Source organism: Parus major, chromosome 3 (assembly GCF_001522545.3).
Source record: "Parus major isolate Abel chromosome 3, Parus_major1.1, whole genome shotgun sequence".
Taxonomy (NCBI): Eukaryota; Metazoa; Chordata; class Aves; order Passeriformes; family Paridae; genus Parus; species Parus major.
The window spans coordinates 11893346-11909631 of NC_031770.1; the positions used below are offsets into that span (position 1 = coordinate 11893346).

General features: G+C 42.9%; 1 protein-coding gene across 1 annotated transcript in view; it reads right to left on the bottom strand.

Moving 5' to 3' along the window:
- Window positions 1-16286, bottom strand: part of SYNDIG1 (synapse differentiation inducing 1) — a 49298-nt gene that overhangs the window by 15880 nt on the left and 17132 nt on the right. Inside the window, exon 3 of the mRNA XM_015623389.2 lies at window positions 15109-15246. Within this exon, the coding sequence (XP_015478875.1) occupies window positions 15109-15246 (138 nt within the window). The remainder of the gene's footprint in view (window positions 1-15108; window positions 15247-16286) is intronic.

A 16286-nucleotide genomic window follows, 5' to 3' on the forward strand; every position in this document is an offset into this window, starting at 1 on the left:
AACACTTTTCTGCTAGAAAGACGTACAGGTAGCGACAGCAGCCAGATCTGAGGCACCTCTGCTTGCCTGCGCCAGCTCTCCTCCCCACCTTCCGCTCCACAACTGCAGAACACCTTGTCAGGGGTCTTGCTTCAAAGAGTATGATCAGCCCTATGCATCCTTCATCTCAGAGTGCATGTCAAGGGCCAAAGCACCATCTCAGGTCACATAGCAGGGCCAAGCTCTGGGTCCCCCCAGCCCCAGCCTTGAGCCTGGGTTACCTGCTCTTCCTGTGGTTGGTATTCCACCATAAATGGGTGGAAAGGAAGCTCTTCAGGGCAAGGACACTTGGTAACAAGGCACAACTACAGCTGGGAGAGGATACAGATGTGGTAAAGCGCCAGCCTAACCTGCACTGGGGTTTGTCCATGTCCTTAGTGTGCAGTGGCACAGAGAGACTTTCCCATGTTCCTTCCATGAACACAGAGGTGAGGACATCCTCCCACAGCAGACAAAGGGAGAAGCAGAAACAATGTGCACCAACTCTTTTAAGAGGTCTGGGCAAGTGTGGCTCACAAAATCCATAGAATTCCCCATTATGGACTCTTCCGAGAGGCAGCAGGAATAAGATATCCATGTGGGATAACAAAAAAAATAGCAAGAAGTTTGTGGAAGAGGAGGGGAAGGCAGACTTTGCATTTGTAGCAGGTGTTACAGACCTCAGTGGGACAGACCTGAGGTGGTCTAAGGACAGAACACCTCCAGACAAGTTTGTTTCTGTGGTTCCGTTTTATGAAACAAAATCCTGTGTTCAAGCTACTTTGTTGGTATTGAAGTAAGGATTGACCAGAGTATTCTCATGACAGATGTCTTGCTATGAATCCTTGGAAATATAATCTCTAATGCTGCCAGGCTTGGAGGAGAGACCCCTCTTTGGCATCCAAAAAGGCTGAAGATCACTGCTTGCTCCATTAGCAGTACTGCTGCTCCTCAGCAAGTCTGAGGCTGGAAAAATGAGCTTCCATAACATCTAAGAATGGACACTTGAAGGGACAGTAAGTTTTCATCAGTGGGAGACATACCCTGGGAAGTGTAAAAGGGCTGAGAAAGTACACCAAGCTATTTCCTCCAAACAGCCTACTAGTCTTCAAGGAAGGTTGCCATGGAAAAAGAACAATTTAGAGATCTCAGACCCCTTTTGTTTGTTTTGTTACTTTGTTCATTCCTTTGTGCAGTGAAGATCCCAGCAGAACCATCAGGCTGGGTGACATAGTCAGTGACAGATCTTAAATATTAATAAACAGATCTGCCTTCTGTAATTTGGAGCAACCTTCCAGATAGGGGTGCTCTGAAAGCAGCTGTCTGTTTGCATGATCTGGTTGAAGAGGATGTCAAAACGATGTGCAGGATCCAGAATTGGCAAAAGAGGGTGACTAAAATAGCTGTGACTGCTGGCAGAGCACAGACTAAAAGTGCTCCTGTTCTAAGTGGGTAAGTTTCAATGGAGGAAATAGCTGTCAGCTGACATAGATATAGAGCCCCAGCATCCCAGGAATACTGAATCCAGGGGGAAATTTTCACAGCCCTTTCCTCACCAGTAAACTTGTGAGGCAGAACCTGACATTTACAGAAACAACCAGCAGGGCCTGGCTGGGAATTTTTTTCTCCATGTGTTTTATGTTTGTTTGCCTGCATTATGACATTTGACAGAACAGGACATCTCCCTGTGAAAATTTTCTTGGGAATGTGTAAAACTGTTCTGAGAAAAGGAGAATATTTTGGTTCCAATTCTCCACTGTGTCTCAAAGGCAGCTTCACCAGGATGCTCCATGGCCAGGAAGTTCCAGGATACTCCTGCAGGGACTCCTACCACCACTAAAGAATACAAATAAAAGCCAGGATAGCAATTCTGTGTGGAGACATGGAGTCTTTTAGTTGAAGACTCGGGTTTCCTTTTGTTTACCTTTGAATAGTGTGTTCTCATTGAGGTGTTGTTTGTTGGGTTTAAGTTCTTTTTTTCTGCAGGGAGGGAAAAAAAAAGGAAACATTCTGCTTTCGGCCCAGTCAAACCCTTTTTGATGGCCAGAAATGTATCAGCACAGCCTCTTAGAATGAACTTGTAACTATTCTTGGACAGTCACTTTAGGTTTACTGAGTATTAAGAAATCCCTGAAAGTCTTCTTCCTTCTTGAGGAGACTACTGATTATTTTCAGAGTATAGGGGGGGGTTAATAAAATAAAGCAAAAAATAACTAAATATCAGTCTAAAAATATGCAGACCTAAAAACGCAATCCTAAAAAGCAGTAGGGTCACCATCTAGGAAACTCACCAAAACATTATAAACATGACATCAGACAAAGTGAACACAAACACAATACAAATTGTGACAGAGATCTCATGTGACTTCACCAGCTGAAGGACACGAAAGCTGCATGAAAAAGTGAGAAATCTTACAAAATGGACATTATACCTGAAAGCAAAGCATGCATACAATGTTTCATGGATATCAAAAATAATTCAGAAGGAACCAGCCTGGAGTCTTGATCTGTCCCATTACTCAGAAACAAAGTATAGACCTTAAGTAGAAAATTAAATCCTAGAGTCTTAAATGCACCCATTTATGGGAAATGGAGACCTCTTATCTCATAATGCAGGTTTTCCAGAGCTGCAAAGTGATTTCCAATCATCAGTCCCACCTCTTTCCCATTTCTTCATAAAAAAAAGCATAGAAATGTCAGAAGTGGAATTTAATCCTAAGGAATATCTCTGAAGTTTGGAAAGACTTCCTTTCAAGGGTTGAAAAATTAGTTGTTTTATTTTTCTCTCATGTTGAAGAAGAAATTAATGGTGGGAGAAAAGAAGTTCCAAGTATTTGCTGCCAACACTTTTCTGCTCTTTGAAGAAATGAGCTACTATTCAAGTCAGAAAATCAGGCCTACTGACCTGCCTCTGTGTCTTGAATGAATGTTGGTGCTACATCTTCTAATAAAGTTGGCTAGGAGACACAGACAGGACGGTACTCACCAACCCCAAGATCTGTAAATAAGATCACTGGGAAAAGACTGCAAATGCACCAGATATCAAAGTAGCTGGTAAACTAATTTAAGAAGGAGATTGATTGCTGCTGTGTGAAATTAAAAATTACTATGCTTTTTTTTTTCCCACTGAAATTAGTCACAGAGAAGAGGCATGTTAATAAAACAGTTCTGGTGCGTAGCAAACAGGCATAAGGAAAAGTAATTAAAAGCTTGTAGAGATCTTCATCTGTGTCTACAAAAGCTGAAAAGCCATACCTAGGCTGTTCATCTAAACCTTTTGCTCATCTCTGCCCAGGTGAAGTGATACTGCATTTCAACTTCTTTACCTCTAGAAAGCTTTTTCTGAAATCAAACCCATCTTCCTGGACTGAGGGTGTTTTAGTCATCCTGAAGTGTGTGTGGAGAAGAATATAAATACTTCCTGCCTTTCCCATGCTTGGAGAGCATTCCTGAATTTCTCACTGTTCAGCTCTTCTCCAGCCTTTTTCCCTGCTCTGCTCTGCAGCATTGAGGAGCCTCAGCTGCCCTTCAGACATTGAATTTAATGATCCTGGTAACTGTGCCACACAATAGAAGTGTGGGCAAAAGGAGCAAGGAAGAGCTGGCACAGGCAGAGATGTATCGTGCTGAATTTTACGTCAGGACCAGAAGGTTTTTTTATTAGATGATTTTCTTCTTTATGGCTCCCAGCAGAGCAGCCAGGGCACAGATTAGGCTGTAAACCCATACAGTGCAGCCTGTATAAATCACAAATATAAAGCCTTGTGATATTCCCTCATGGTGATCCAGCACCATCAGCCCTGTCAAAGCCATGGGAGCCCATTATTGCTTTTGGTAACATGTCTCTACAGAGATAAAAGAATGAAGAGGGTGCACAGCTAGTGGAAGGGGCCAAGGGTACTGGGCATTCCAAATACAAGACCAATACATCCCAAATATAAAGATACTTACTCAAGAAATTTTATTAGGCCATGGCAAAATGGGTTTAAGAACTCAAGACCTTTATTCCTAGCTGGGATCTTGCACCAGAAATGAGATCACTGCTCCTAAAAGTACAAAAATGAGCCTTCCACATACATCCTGACACTCAAGGAAGCAGATTCAATGGCTATGAAAGATGCTGTTTGAAGGTGTTTCACTAGGGGAAAAAAAAAAAACAAACCCTGTTTTGTGAACTAATGAGCAGCCCAGGCAGCTGAAATGATCAGTGGCACATAATTTCATGTCAAGAGACGTCTGCCTCCTCAGAGCCATATTAATGGAGTCCAACTGGGTCTTGATATGGTTATCCTTTGCTGGTAGGTAAAGAGAGATTTTCCACAGGCAGACAGGCTGCAGGCTAATGATCCTTCCTTGCTGGGGCTCAGAGATAGCGAGCTCTCCCAGAGATCCCTGCCACAGACAGTTAATCAGGGAAGTCAGGGAATCCACATGGAGAGGGGGAGCAGCTGTCCCAGTCCCTTCTGCTCCAGAGGGAAGGATTAGCCCATGCCCACAAGCTGCTGAGGCCACAGTGGAAGTGTTCCTGGGAGCTGAGCAGGCACATGTTATTGGAGATGGATTGGGTTTTCACGTGCTGCCCTGTGGATAATGATTTCCTGTGGGTTCTCACTGTGTTAGACAACACATGGGCCATAAAACAAGTTGAAAAAGTAGCTGTCCAGCAGCGTAGGTGATGGTGTTTGCTCATGCAAAGCTACACTGCCAGCTCTGACAGAACTGCTCTCAGGACAGGCAGAGCACGCAGGGTTTTCAGTCAGCAGTGGCAGCAGAGACGTGACAACAGCAGTAATGAATGTGCAAGGAGAGGCAGAGAGGATGGCTGGCTTGTGTGTGACTGCAGCTCCTGAGAAGTCACTGATGTGTGTCCCTCAGACTTTTCTTGGCGGTTTCAGGGTTGGAGGATGTCAGGTTCCGTAAAAGGGTGTGATACCAGACCCTTCCTCTTCCACCAGCTTTTGTTCTAAGGCCTGCCTTTCATGTTCTGAATTTCCAGCAGATCACCCTTATTTTCAGCAGTATTTTTTACCCCTCAACCTGATGTCCCCAGCCATAGATGTCTCCCATCAGGGATGCTTTAGGGCTTTATTGCTCACATTGACTCATGAAAGCCATTAGCTCTGAAAAGTAGCACACTAAATGTAAAAGGAAATCAGCAAAACAACACATGACAAAGCAGTTGTGAGAAGTGATGTAAGACTTACTGGGTGCTACATGGCATTGAATTCATTCACATTGACTTCATGGGCTCTGCTTTCACACCCAGGGTGATGCACAAAAATGAGTAAAGAGATTTTAGTACTCCCCACTGCTTAAGAGGACACCGTGTCTCTCTCTAACGTAGTTTCCTGTTTACCATTCTGAATAAGAACTCGGTGGTGACAGACAGATGGACAAAATTAACTTAAAAGTCCTTGCCATGTGTAGTGTCTATGATTTCATGAGTCATTTCAGTCAGAAAAGAAAGTGATGAAGCATTCGGATGGAGCTAAAAAGACATGACATCATGGTTCTCTTTCCTTTCTTTGGAATTAGTAGTAAATTAAATTAAGCTCAGCCATTTATCATCAACAAAAAAACCCTTTAATTTGCTTTCTACTAAATACATGTCCCCTCTCTCTGAAATCAATTCACTAGAGAAAAGTGAGAGGCTTTCTCCTGCCTATGCAAAGCAGAACAATGTGGTCTTTGAGCCATTTATAGAACTTCCATCATCAAACACAAATCAGCAATATCTCCACCATACCTTCATCCAAACACTAACTGAAATACTTAACTGCAGCCTTTAGCAGCAGATCTTGTTCTGGCTGCTTAACTGAGCATCCCTTCCGTCTGGGTTGGCTGAAATGCCCTGGTGAGATTCCCTGGGCATAGCTGTTTATGCCTTTTGGAGTGCTGCTGTCTCTGGCTTGTTTCTTTTTACCGCTAGACGTCGGGATTTTCCTTGGCACATCGTAACTAACAGTGACACAGTTTTACAGGATTCACCAGAGGGCCCTTGAGCTGATAAAAGTACTCCCTTTGATTTGGGTGGGTTACAGGGACAAGGTTCAAGCCCCCTCCCTGCAGGCCTCTCCTTTTTCCACTTTTGACTTTTCTCCGTTATTTTCTCCTAGAATAGACTCCATGATTCTGCTGTGCATGGGGTGAACAGAATAAATAGAAAGCCACCTTGACAGTGTTTACAAGTGGTGGTATTTCTATATTTTACCATTGATCCTCAGGTTGCAAATTGCTAGGAAGAAAGACCTTACTTGACACAATTAGAATCACAGTATCTGAAGCTTTCAAACAAGGCTGATTGAAGAAAAATTGCTCAAGTTTCGACAGAACAAAGTCAGATATGGTAAAAATAAGAGACAACGCCCTTGGGATTTAAATATGGATTTTGACTGTGGGGGATGCTGAATGTGCTGAGAAACAAGAAATTTGTGCACTCAGCTACACAGAGAGAGCCACTGAATGTGACAGGACAACGTGGTCTGCACCACATTTAATAAAGTGAATCTTTCAAGCATGTGTGACATCCTGAGGACACATCAGGAAAGGCCCAGGTGACGCTCAGGTGAACATACTGAATCTTTAGCACAGATAATTTGGACAGTCTTGGGACCAACACTGTGACAAGGTCCCATAAGATCACAGTAGTTCTTCCTTTACAGTAGCTTCTGTGTAAACCAGGGCTCCTAATTAATTGCTTAATTAGCTACAGCCTGTAGAAACCTGCTCAGAACATTGCCATCTGTGTGACAAGGTCAAGGAATGAGGATACTTTTGGGACAGTGACTGAGTGTGGTGTCTTGAATTAAATTCAGAAATCTCAGGCTGGGACAGTTACTATTTAAGTCAGTACAAAGTCCAACATGTCTCTGGACCAAATCCCACTTCCTGGGTTATCACACCTGTGAGGATTTGGAGTGTGCTCTCTGCCACTATCAGCCCAAGGACCACTGCCAGCTTCTGCAGCACATCCTTGTTAGAGCAAAGGGAACTGCTGGGAGAAGCTACTTGGTTTGGATCTGTGGAAAGTGAACTCTCCACAATCTCTTCATCAGATCAATGAGCCACAAAAAGTCCAAATCCAAGTCAGACATGGCTCTCTGAACAGAACTGGGAAGAAAAATTGCCTTTCTTGCTCCCACTACTAGATTTCTACCTCTCTTGGTAGAGACAGTAGTTGTAAGTAAAGATCCCTCATGGTAATAAAGCTTATAATTTTGGGACAGACAGAAACATCCGCTGGCCACCATTGGAAATGAGAATTCCAGGTAACACCTGGTTAGAATTGCACCCTTTCTCCTGGATTTCATGATGATAGCAGGATGAAGAACGGGGTCAAGCAGACACTGACAAGCCCATCTTTCCTAGAGGACGCTGTAAGACCTTTTGCCTTTGGTCTTTGCCTCTTGGAGGAGGCTGAGTCCTCCTGCAGATGTGTGGACTGGCAGGAGCAACCCTGACTCTTCCACTCTACTTAGAAATAATGCAAGAAACGACAATAATGCAGCATGTGGAAATCTCCTTGATAACATCTTGTTTATCACAACCCATAATGAGTGTATTTAATACTAAACTGGCATGGGGGAAGTTTTTTTTTCAAAAAAACTGTTTTTTTTTTCACCCCAAGCGCATTAAATTGTAGACTGGCTTTATTACCAAGAGTAACAATTTTATCACCAACATGACAAAGATTTCTTGATAGGTATATTTGAATATTTTAGATGCAAACTTCACAGATGCAGGTAGGTCCTAGTCCATTTATTTTTAGCTGGTTCTTGTAGTTTGTCCCAAAATAAATATATAAAAACTTTATCTCTTTCCTACTGCTGGGAAATCAGTCAATGCAATGAAGAATTACCATTGTCTGGGAGGCATCTTTTGGTGCCTAGGTCACTAGATTCAAATCTTCAGAGAGTTACTCTGCAGCCTATTTGAAAGAGATGTGTAGATTGAAATCAGAAGTGATCAATTTCCTTTGCTGTGCATTCAAACAAAGTAGTAATTCAGAAGCCCTCACTAAAAGATATGCTGGGAGATAACAAGCTGAATATTCAAGATTAGAATATAGCCCTGGGTCTCTGGTACATGATGTTAGTCTTTGATAAGAATATAAAAACTCTGAGTATGTTGCAGATAAAATGTTAACCTTAATCCTCGAAAACATCCTCATCCATTTACTGCTGCATACACTGAAATTCAAGTGAGAGGGCCTCCTTTCACTAATCTTGTTTTTTAAAGGGTGCTGCCACAGCATGAGATGAAAGGAAGGTGTATTCTGTAAACAGCACACAATGAACTTCTCTAGATGAACATGCTGTTCTCCTTGCCACAGCAGACTTCAAAGCAGATCATTCACCACCTTGCATGTGAAGACCTTCAGCAAATCACAAAGCACCCAAAACCTTTTGGCCTTCCTGACAATGGAACCATACATTGGGATGGCCAGAAGGAAGGGACCATGTTCCATTCCCAGACCTGCAAAAAAAAGTCTCTTCTTTTTTTTTCTCATGCCTCTTTCAGCAGGGCAGGCTTTGGAGGTACAAAATAATGTGCCCTGTTTCTGCCCTCAGACTGTGAACATGCTCCTTCTGTCTCCTCTCCTGAAATACAATTCTTCCCGGAAAATCTACCTTTGCAGATGTAAAAAAAAAAAAATGAGGTACTTAGCTGAGATAAGTGAGAATTATTAACAAAAGCCCCAAGTCCATTTCCATAATCCTGCTAACAGCATCCCTGCTCTCTATATTTAAAAAAAAACAGCAAAACACTAAAACTCCAGTGCCTAAGACTAAAAAGCTCTTTAAACTTAGTCAGACATGCTTAAATGTCAGGGAGACTGAAATCCTGATAAACTCCTGTGGAATACTTATTGCCCTACTCTTCTTCAGATGACTCCACCAGACAGGACTCAGAATGAATTTGTGACCACTCCAGGTACTTCCAGCTTAGTGGCAGCTGTGGACTGAAACAATCCTCACATTCTCATAAAACTGTGACATAACAAGTCAATCACAAAGCAAGAAAAAGTAACAGCAGGATGAAGACGGTGCCCTCCTGGCATCAGGGTATTTTATACCCTTGCAGTGTGACTATATTGACATATCTCTGGGGCTGTATCTGGCTTAGCAAAATGCGTGAGGCATAAATAACCGGCAAAGAAAAATTAATGTACAATATTTGTTATTGTGCAGGATGCTCTTGAAAACAACAAAAAAAAGATCCCTCATCTCCTCAAATACTTCAAGTTGGTCTCTCTCCTATCTCAAAACTTCCTTGTAATTAAACACCTGCATAATGAATTAAACTCTCCAGGGAATGTTATTTGCCAGCTACTTTTTCAATTATTTAAAATTAGCTTAAGGGCTAAAGCAATCAGGTCATTCATTAATTTAATTCCTTTTTGTAGCTGTACTTCGTGACTTGGAAATAAAACTACAAGATCAAAAGGACAAAGAGGAATGAAGAGGAAATTATACAAGACACTTATAAAGTTCCCTGGCCCATGACCTCACCCAGGATGCACAGTCTCTGCTGGTACACAACACATTCTAAATGGCCATTTTCTTGTGCAGACAAGCACTCCTCTGGGGACATCTACCCAAAGGGAAAAGCTGGCAGGAGCAGTGTCCATGCACATGCAAAGCACTGGCTGGCAGCCACCTCCCACTTGGAAAGATGAGAATTGGAGATGCTGGTAATCCATCAGCCCCACTTCAGAGTGGCTACCTTTCTCTGTGGAATTGCCTGGGGGAAGAAGGGAAGAGATCTTCTTTTACCCAATCCAGGATTAAGCTTTCCTCTCTTCTCCCAAAGGACCAGAAGTTGCAAACTTCATGAATGTGTTAAACCACACCATAAGCTTTTTGCAGAGGCAAAGGATGTCACCCAAATGCCCTTAATCAGAGACCCTTAATCTATTTCTCAGCTGCTTTTCCAAGCACAGGAAAGCCAGCATTCTCACAGGGTGATATATGCACCTGGCTCCTTCAGCAGGCAGCTTCTCTCTGTGTCCTGGCTGGGAACAGAAGCCTTGCTATTTTATCTTCTGCCTGGCAAATCTGTCACCTGCCCGATGGGAGTAAGGGGAAGAGTGTGGGCCAGCAGCCAGCTGTGACCTTCTGCAAGAAGTCCATGGCCTGGTGACCTCCCAGGGCCAGGGCTCTCATGTGAGTACAGTGGCCACACCATCAGCACTGTGCCATCTCAGCAAGACCATGGCACAGAGTTCTTCTAGGACAACTTCTGCTGCAAAAGACCTTTGCAGCTCCTTGTGAGGAGGAGCCCAACCTATTTTCATTAATTCCTTGCGCAAATGGGTTTAATTGTTTTAATCACCATCACGAAACCAACATCACCTTTTGCAGCAGAAAAACCACAACAGTTCAGAAAGGTAAAAGAGCATCTGGCTGTGCCTGTACTCACATGCACAGAGCTGGACAAAGAACTCAGGGATTTGCTTCCTGCGTGAGCAGCACAGAGAGCTCAAACCTTCGTGTGACAGTCAGCAGAGACTGGGCTGGGCAGGCCCAGAGTACACCCAGTGTCCTTTACTCAATCTGTGTGACTCAAAGCAACAGCCCTGCTTAAGCAAAAGAATTGTGTGGCTTGGTATCTGGTCCAAGACAGCAAAACAAAGGCCTTTTATTTCCATTAAAGCTCATCATCTTTAGACAGTTCTTTTGTCCAAGCATTACTTGGACCAAGAAATAATTCAGTGTTGAAAAATCTCATGAAAATGCAAAAGCCTCCTGTCTGCTTCGATAGCATTGCTTCAGCTTTGCTGACCAGCATATCCTGCAAGTATAGATCTTGGCATGTCACTGCCAAGTAAAGAAAAATATCACATTTCTTGTTTTTCTTTTGCCTTTTCTTCTTTGATATAAGAGGTTGCTGCATCCCCTGTACAAAAATACACTCCTGGCTGTGTGTCAAGCTCTTTATAATAGACCATATTCATTTTTTTGATGCAGTAAAGTGAGACAGAGAGGAAAAAAAACCAGGGTGGATGGAAAAGAGCAGGGCATCACCAGCCAGTCTGGTGGAGTGTGGCACATCATCCTGCTGTTCTGTCTCCTTGTTTTCCCTGTTGATACGAGGACTATGAGCCACCTTTCTAAGGAATAAACAGCAGATAACACTTGGCTGCTATTTCTCTATCCTCTTCTTTTGAAGCTGGATGTCAAAACCTTATGCCAGAAAAGCAAGGACAGGGAAATCCATAAATGTATGCTGAGCACTGAAACTCTGATAAAAGCTAGAATTCACATTGTTTGCTACATGAACATTCTTTCCTTCTTCTCCCCGGTGACTACTAAAATATGTCAAAATACATTTTTTTTTTCCAAAGCCCCTGTCTCTGAAAACTGGATGAAAAGTAACCAAATATTTCAGGAGTCATCACCAAGAAAGACAAGTCACTCTTTTTTCCCCAGTCACATATGCTTTGTTTCCTTGTGAAAACTGTAAAAAATCCTTTACCCAGTGAGACAATGCCAGCAAATAATTACAAAGCTTTGCCTCCCTGGTAAAGGGAGGTAATTACAGCAGGGAGTCAGCGCAGCAGACGGGGAGCGATTGCTCCCTTGTGCTCGGAGTGCAGTCTGCTGCCTGGCAGGTCTCACCTGCTGCCGGGGGGAACGGAGGGCTGGAGGCTCTCTGAGAACCTGAGCACTTGGAGAAGTGTGCAGAGGGAATTTTTTCAGGTGTGTGTGTCTATGCCAGTGACACAGGGCCTTGGACGGAGGTGTTCTGCACGCTCCTGCTTCTGCCTGTAAGGGAGCAGGCACAATGTGAAGCTCATTCATGCCATCAAAGGCTCTGCTCCCTCATAATGAATTTCTGTTTACAGTAGAGAGGGAAATGTGTGACATGGTATTGCTCTCTTTCCTAAAAATAAAACCAGGGAGAAAAAGAGGATTCATGCAAGACCTTTCAAGATTGCTACCACCACCCCCAGCCCAAGCAGAAAGCCTGACAGCCCCTGAGAAATCATCTGACAGGTTCAGTGGTAAACTTGACAAGACAAAAAGGATATATTTTTAAAGTTCTTTCTTTGATTTATGAGGCTTCACACTTGCCTACAATCTACAAGGCTAAAAATATCTTTGGAAATAAAAACTGAGGAACTTGTAAGACTCCAGAGGGTGGAGATTTATGAAAAAATAAACATAATGAGGTGTTTTTTTTGATCACACACTGTTTCTGAGGAAGAATTTTTGGTGAAAGACAATTTACTTTCCTCTTCCCAAAAGTTTCCTTGCAAAATGCACAAAAACCTCCTTTGATTGAGCTCTTCAGCTGTTGACTAATGAGACAATTCTGGAGAAGCAAATGTGAAAGAAGACAGGATACAGGGCCCCATCCTGAGAGTGGAGCTGAGAGGAGCACAGGACTGGGCAGCTACAGGAAGTGTGGGAAAGACTCTCGTGGGAAGGAAAACACAAATAAAACCAGAAAGGAAATAACTGAACAAGTGGAAAGCACACTGATGGCCTCAAGGCTCTCCATTTTTCTGAGGGAAGATGAAAAGCAGAAAGTCTCAACATTGCTCAGGGTAAGATCACCAGATGACACCCTGCTTGGAAAACTGGAAAAAAAAACATTTTGGACTTTCATAAAGTGCATTTCTGAATCCACTGCTCCTCCCTGCTGGCTCACCTGTGGATGTACATCTTCATTTCCACCACAGAGGCAGACCCTGAACAGCTGCACCCCTCAATACTGAGGCTCTGCAAGAAGCTCCAGGTCAGCAGCACATTGTCAAGAGTCTTGGTGGAGAAAATAAGTCCCACACAGAGCAGAAACATCACCTGCAGGAAAAACTTGGCCTTCATGGAGCACAAACTTCCCCAAATTCAATCATTCTGCCAGTAAAGAGTATCCCTGCTGTCTTACAGCATCCAACATTGTGTAATTGTTTTGCAGCATGACACAGGCGTATGCATCATGAATGTGCTGGCAGGTGATGCAGGAATAAACAGAGCACCTATGCCTTTGGAATGAGCTGTACTGCAGATACATCTGCTGCAAACAAAGGCTTAAACTTCAAAGGCATCCCACACCTAGAGCAGACCAGATTTTTAAAAGAAAATTCACTGCCAGTGCTGTATACTGCATCAAAGAATCCATTCCCCATCTCTGAATTTCCTATGTGTCACAGTTTATTCCCAGATGGCCTTTTTGGTAGAACTGCTCAGAAGACTTCAGAAAACACACAGTTTTCAAGAGCTCAAGCAACTGCAAAAAAAGAGGTTTGATCATGAGTACCAAGAGTTGATCTTTAGCTATACTTCTACCTTTTGATAAAGAAGGGGGAAGGTTAAGACTATTCTTTTGAATTAACTAGTGATCAGAAATGTCATTGAGGAGTTTAAGTTGAACAACCTATATAAATAGAAATCACAAATATGGTTTATGTGTGGAAGTATGAGCTGATATCACTGTCAATATTAGCTTAGCAAGGTGCATGGTTTTGATGGTTTTTATCAACTATCTCAGCAAGTTCTCAGCCACAGGAGGTTTGGGCTTAATGTTTGTTCCAATTTTCCCCCAGAAAACGCCAGTTTGTTGGACATGGGGTTTTGCAGAAGAACCACTTTTTTCTCATGTTTTCTCAGGGCTGTGATGGACCTGCTGAATGGGAAGGCAGGGAGAGAAAGGAGCTCCCTGGGAGCTCAGGGAGAGGACAGAGAGATGTGTCTCTGCTGGACTGGAACAAGCTGGACCATCTTTCTGCAAGAGATTTGAAAACTGAGTTTAAGCATCCACATTCAGCTATTCTTCATCATTATACTAAACCAAAAAACACACAAGCTTTTGTTTTCAAATGCCAAAATTCTTCAGCATAGTACCAACATTTTTCCCTGTATCATGCCTTTTCCACCTTGTGTATTCTCCCATGGAAGACAGAGGTTCTTACAAATGCATGCTGGACCCTGGGATCCATTCACAGATGGATGCCCTGGCCTTTATGCACTGGTTCTGAGCACATTTAGCTTCTCAGCCATATTGCTTTTTAGTATTAATTACATTGGGGGTTTTTGTATTCATTGGACTGTGCCTTGCTTTCTTTGCTCAGATAAAACTATCTCACAAACAACCAAAACTCAAACAATCAGAACTTGTTGTTATTTTCCACTGGACAAACACTAATTGTCTCAGAGGTTTCCCAGCTCAAAGACAGACTGTTCATTTGAAGAAAAAAAAACAAAAAAAAAGCAGTTCTTTATCTCTTCTTGGGTTTTTTTTTTTTTTGATCTTGAAGAGTAGGATCCTTCAGATCTGAAGAGGCTGCTCTGGTTTGACAAATCAGCAGGGCTGGTAGATGTTTAGTGCAGGCAGATTAGAAAGACAGCTGAGAGGGTGAATGTGAAGGGTGCTGTGGAGCAGAGACTGCAGTTTGCAATAGGCACTAGAGAGAAATATAATCAAATGTTTCCTCGCAGTCACTGATGAGGCTGCCAGTGTGGCGCCTTCTCTGTCACCCCGCATTATCTGCCATGCTGGGAAGCTCAGTAATTACATTGCAGACACTTATGGAGACATACTTGTCGAAACAAATGATGGGCACGAGGTGATTGCGAGTTAAGCAATGTTAAGACTGTCTCGTGAAGGAAACAAACCAAAACACAGCCACTTCTTTGGTAAAAAGATATTTGCATATTGAAATTTGAAAGGAAGAACTGACTGAGCAATTTTTTTCTGTGGGAAAGGAAATGGTTTCTGGAAAGCAAATTCACATCTGCAGAATGGAAATTATTTTTCTACTCCTGGAATGATATTCTAAATTATCAGCTTGGGACAAGCAGATCTGTTTTCCTAATGGGAAAGCCAAGTGTTTGAGCTATCAAGGGTGTTTTTTATTCAAAAGCCATGTCCACTGAGGATTTTTAGCTGGGCCTATAACCTGACATGGAACGTGACCACTGCCAACTAAAAGCTAAAATATTTTGCAGACACCTTCCTCAGCAAAGTATCTCAAAAGGCAGCCACCACTACCACAGGGACATATCCAGGTGGGGAAGATGCCACCCCCTTGAACTACCTTCCACTGTCCTTGAGAATGGCTGGCAGGAGATGTTTTAACATTACCTCATGGGACAGGTAAAAGGCAGCAATTCCCAGTGGCCAGAAGCAGCAGAGCATGGAGAACACAGTGAGGCCAAGATGATCCCTTGGGGGCATCATCAGGAAGTTGTCTTCACTCTCAGTGTCACTGGAGTAATCGCTCTGGAGCAGCAAAAGAGAGAAACACAGGTGTGCTGTTAATGACATTATTGCTTTTCCTCTGCCATGAGCCAATCCCCTGATCATTTGCCCATTTCTCCTACTCCATCACATCAGTGGCCAGCAGGTCTCCTCTTCCTCACCCACTGTGTCACAAACTCCATCACTGTTGCATGAGCTTGAAGCAAGAAAAGACAAATGTAATCATTGCAAGGAGCTGAAAAGGGACCATGAAAGGGAGGGGCTCTCTAGTCAGATGAACCAGGGTTAATATTTCCTTTCAAAACTAAAGGAGGAGAAGGAGAGGGAGAAAATCCACAGTATTGCTGAGACTTGAAATTATGCATTCACAGGAACAGGTGAGACACAAAACCAAAAAACTGCTTTTGATTTTCAGGTTTTTGGCTGAGTTGTGTGGCATAGTATCGGCAAGACCATCTCACTGACAATTCAAATTGCCTTTTCTTTCACATAAAGATGAAATGGGGAAAAGATTCCTCAAGTAACTTTGATCATGTGCTGAACTACAAAATTATCAGTGATGCTGCCTCCCAAAGGCCAAGATACCTTACCAAGTTAAATTATCAGTGATGCTGCCTATGAGTTCCCAAGAGTGAGAGAATAATTCTAATCATAAAATCCTGACCATGCAGACCAGAAGGTTATGAACCAGAAGGGTGAAAAAGAAAAGTCAAAAATCACAGAAAGAAATCCAACAGCAAATGGTACCTCTTAACTCTTCCAGCTAAACACTCTTTTCTCCTAGCAAACCTTCCTTTCTAACATTCCCTCTTATAACAGGACACCTGATCCTGAGCTTACCAAGAAATCTCCTCTATTCAGAACCCTCCTTGACACTGGGATAATTGATAATTTGGCTACCTAGTTCTCTGTCTTCACTTATTCCTGGATCTGCAAGAGCTGCACCCTGACACTGAAGAAGCTGAATATTAGTGTTGTTGAGAAGTCAGAATTACATTCATCAGTTAGCCTTCCCTTCCCTTCCCTTCCCTTCCCTTCCCTTCCCTTCCCTTCCCTTCCCT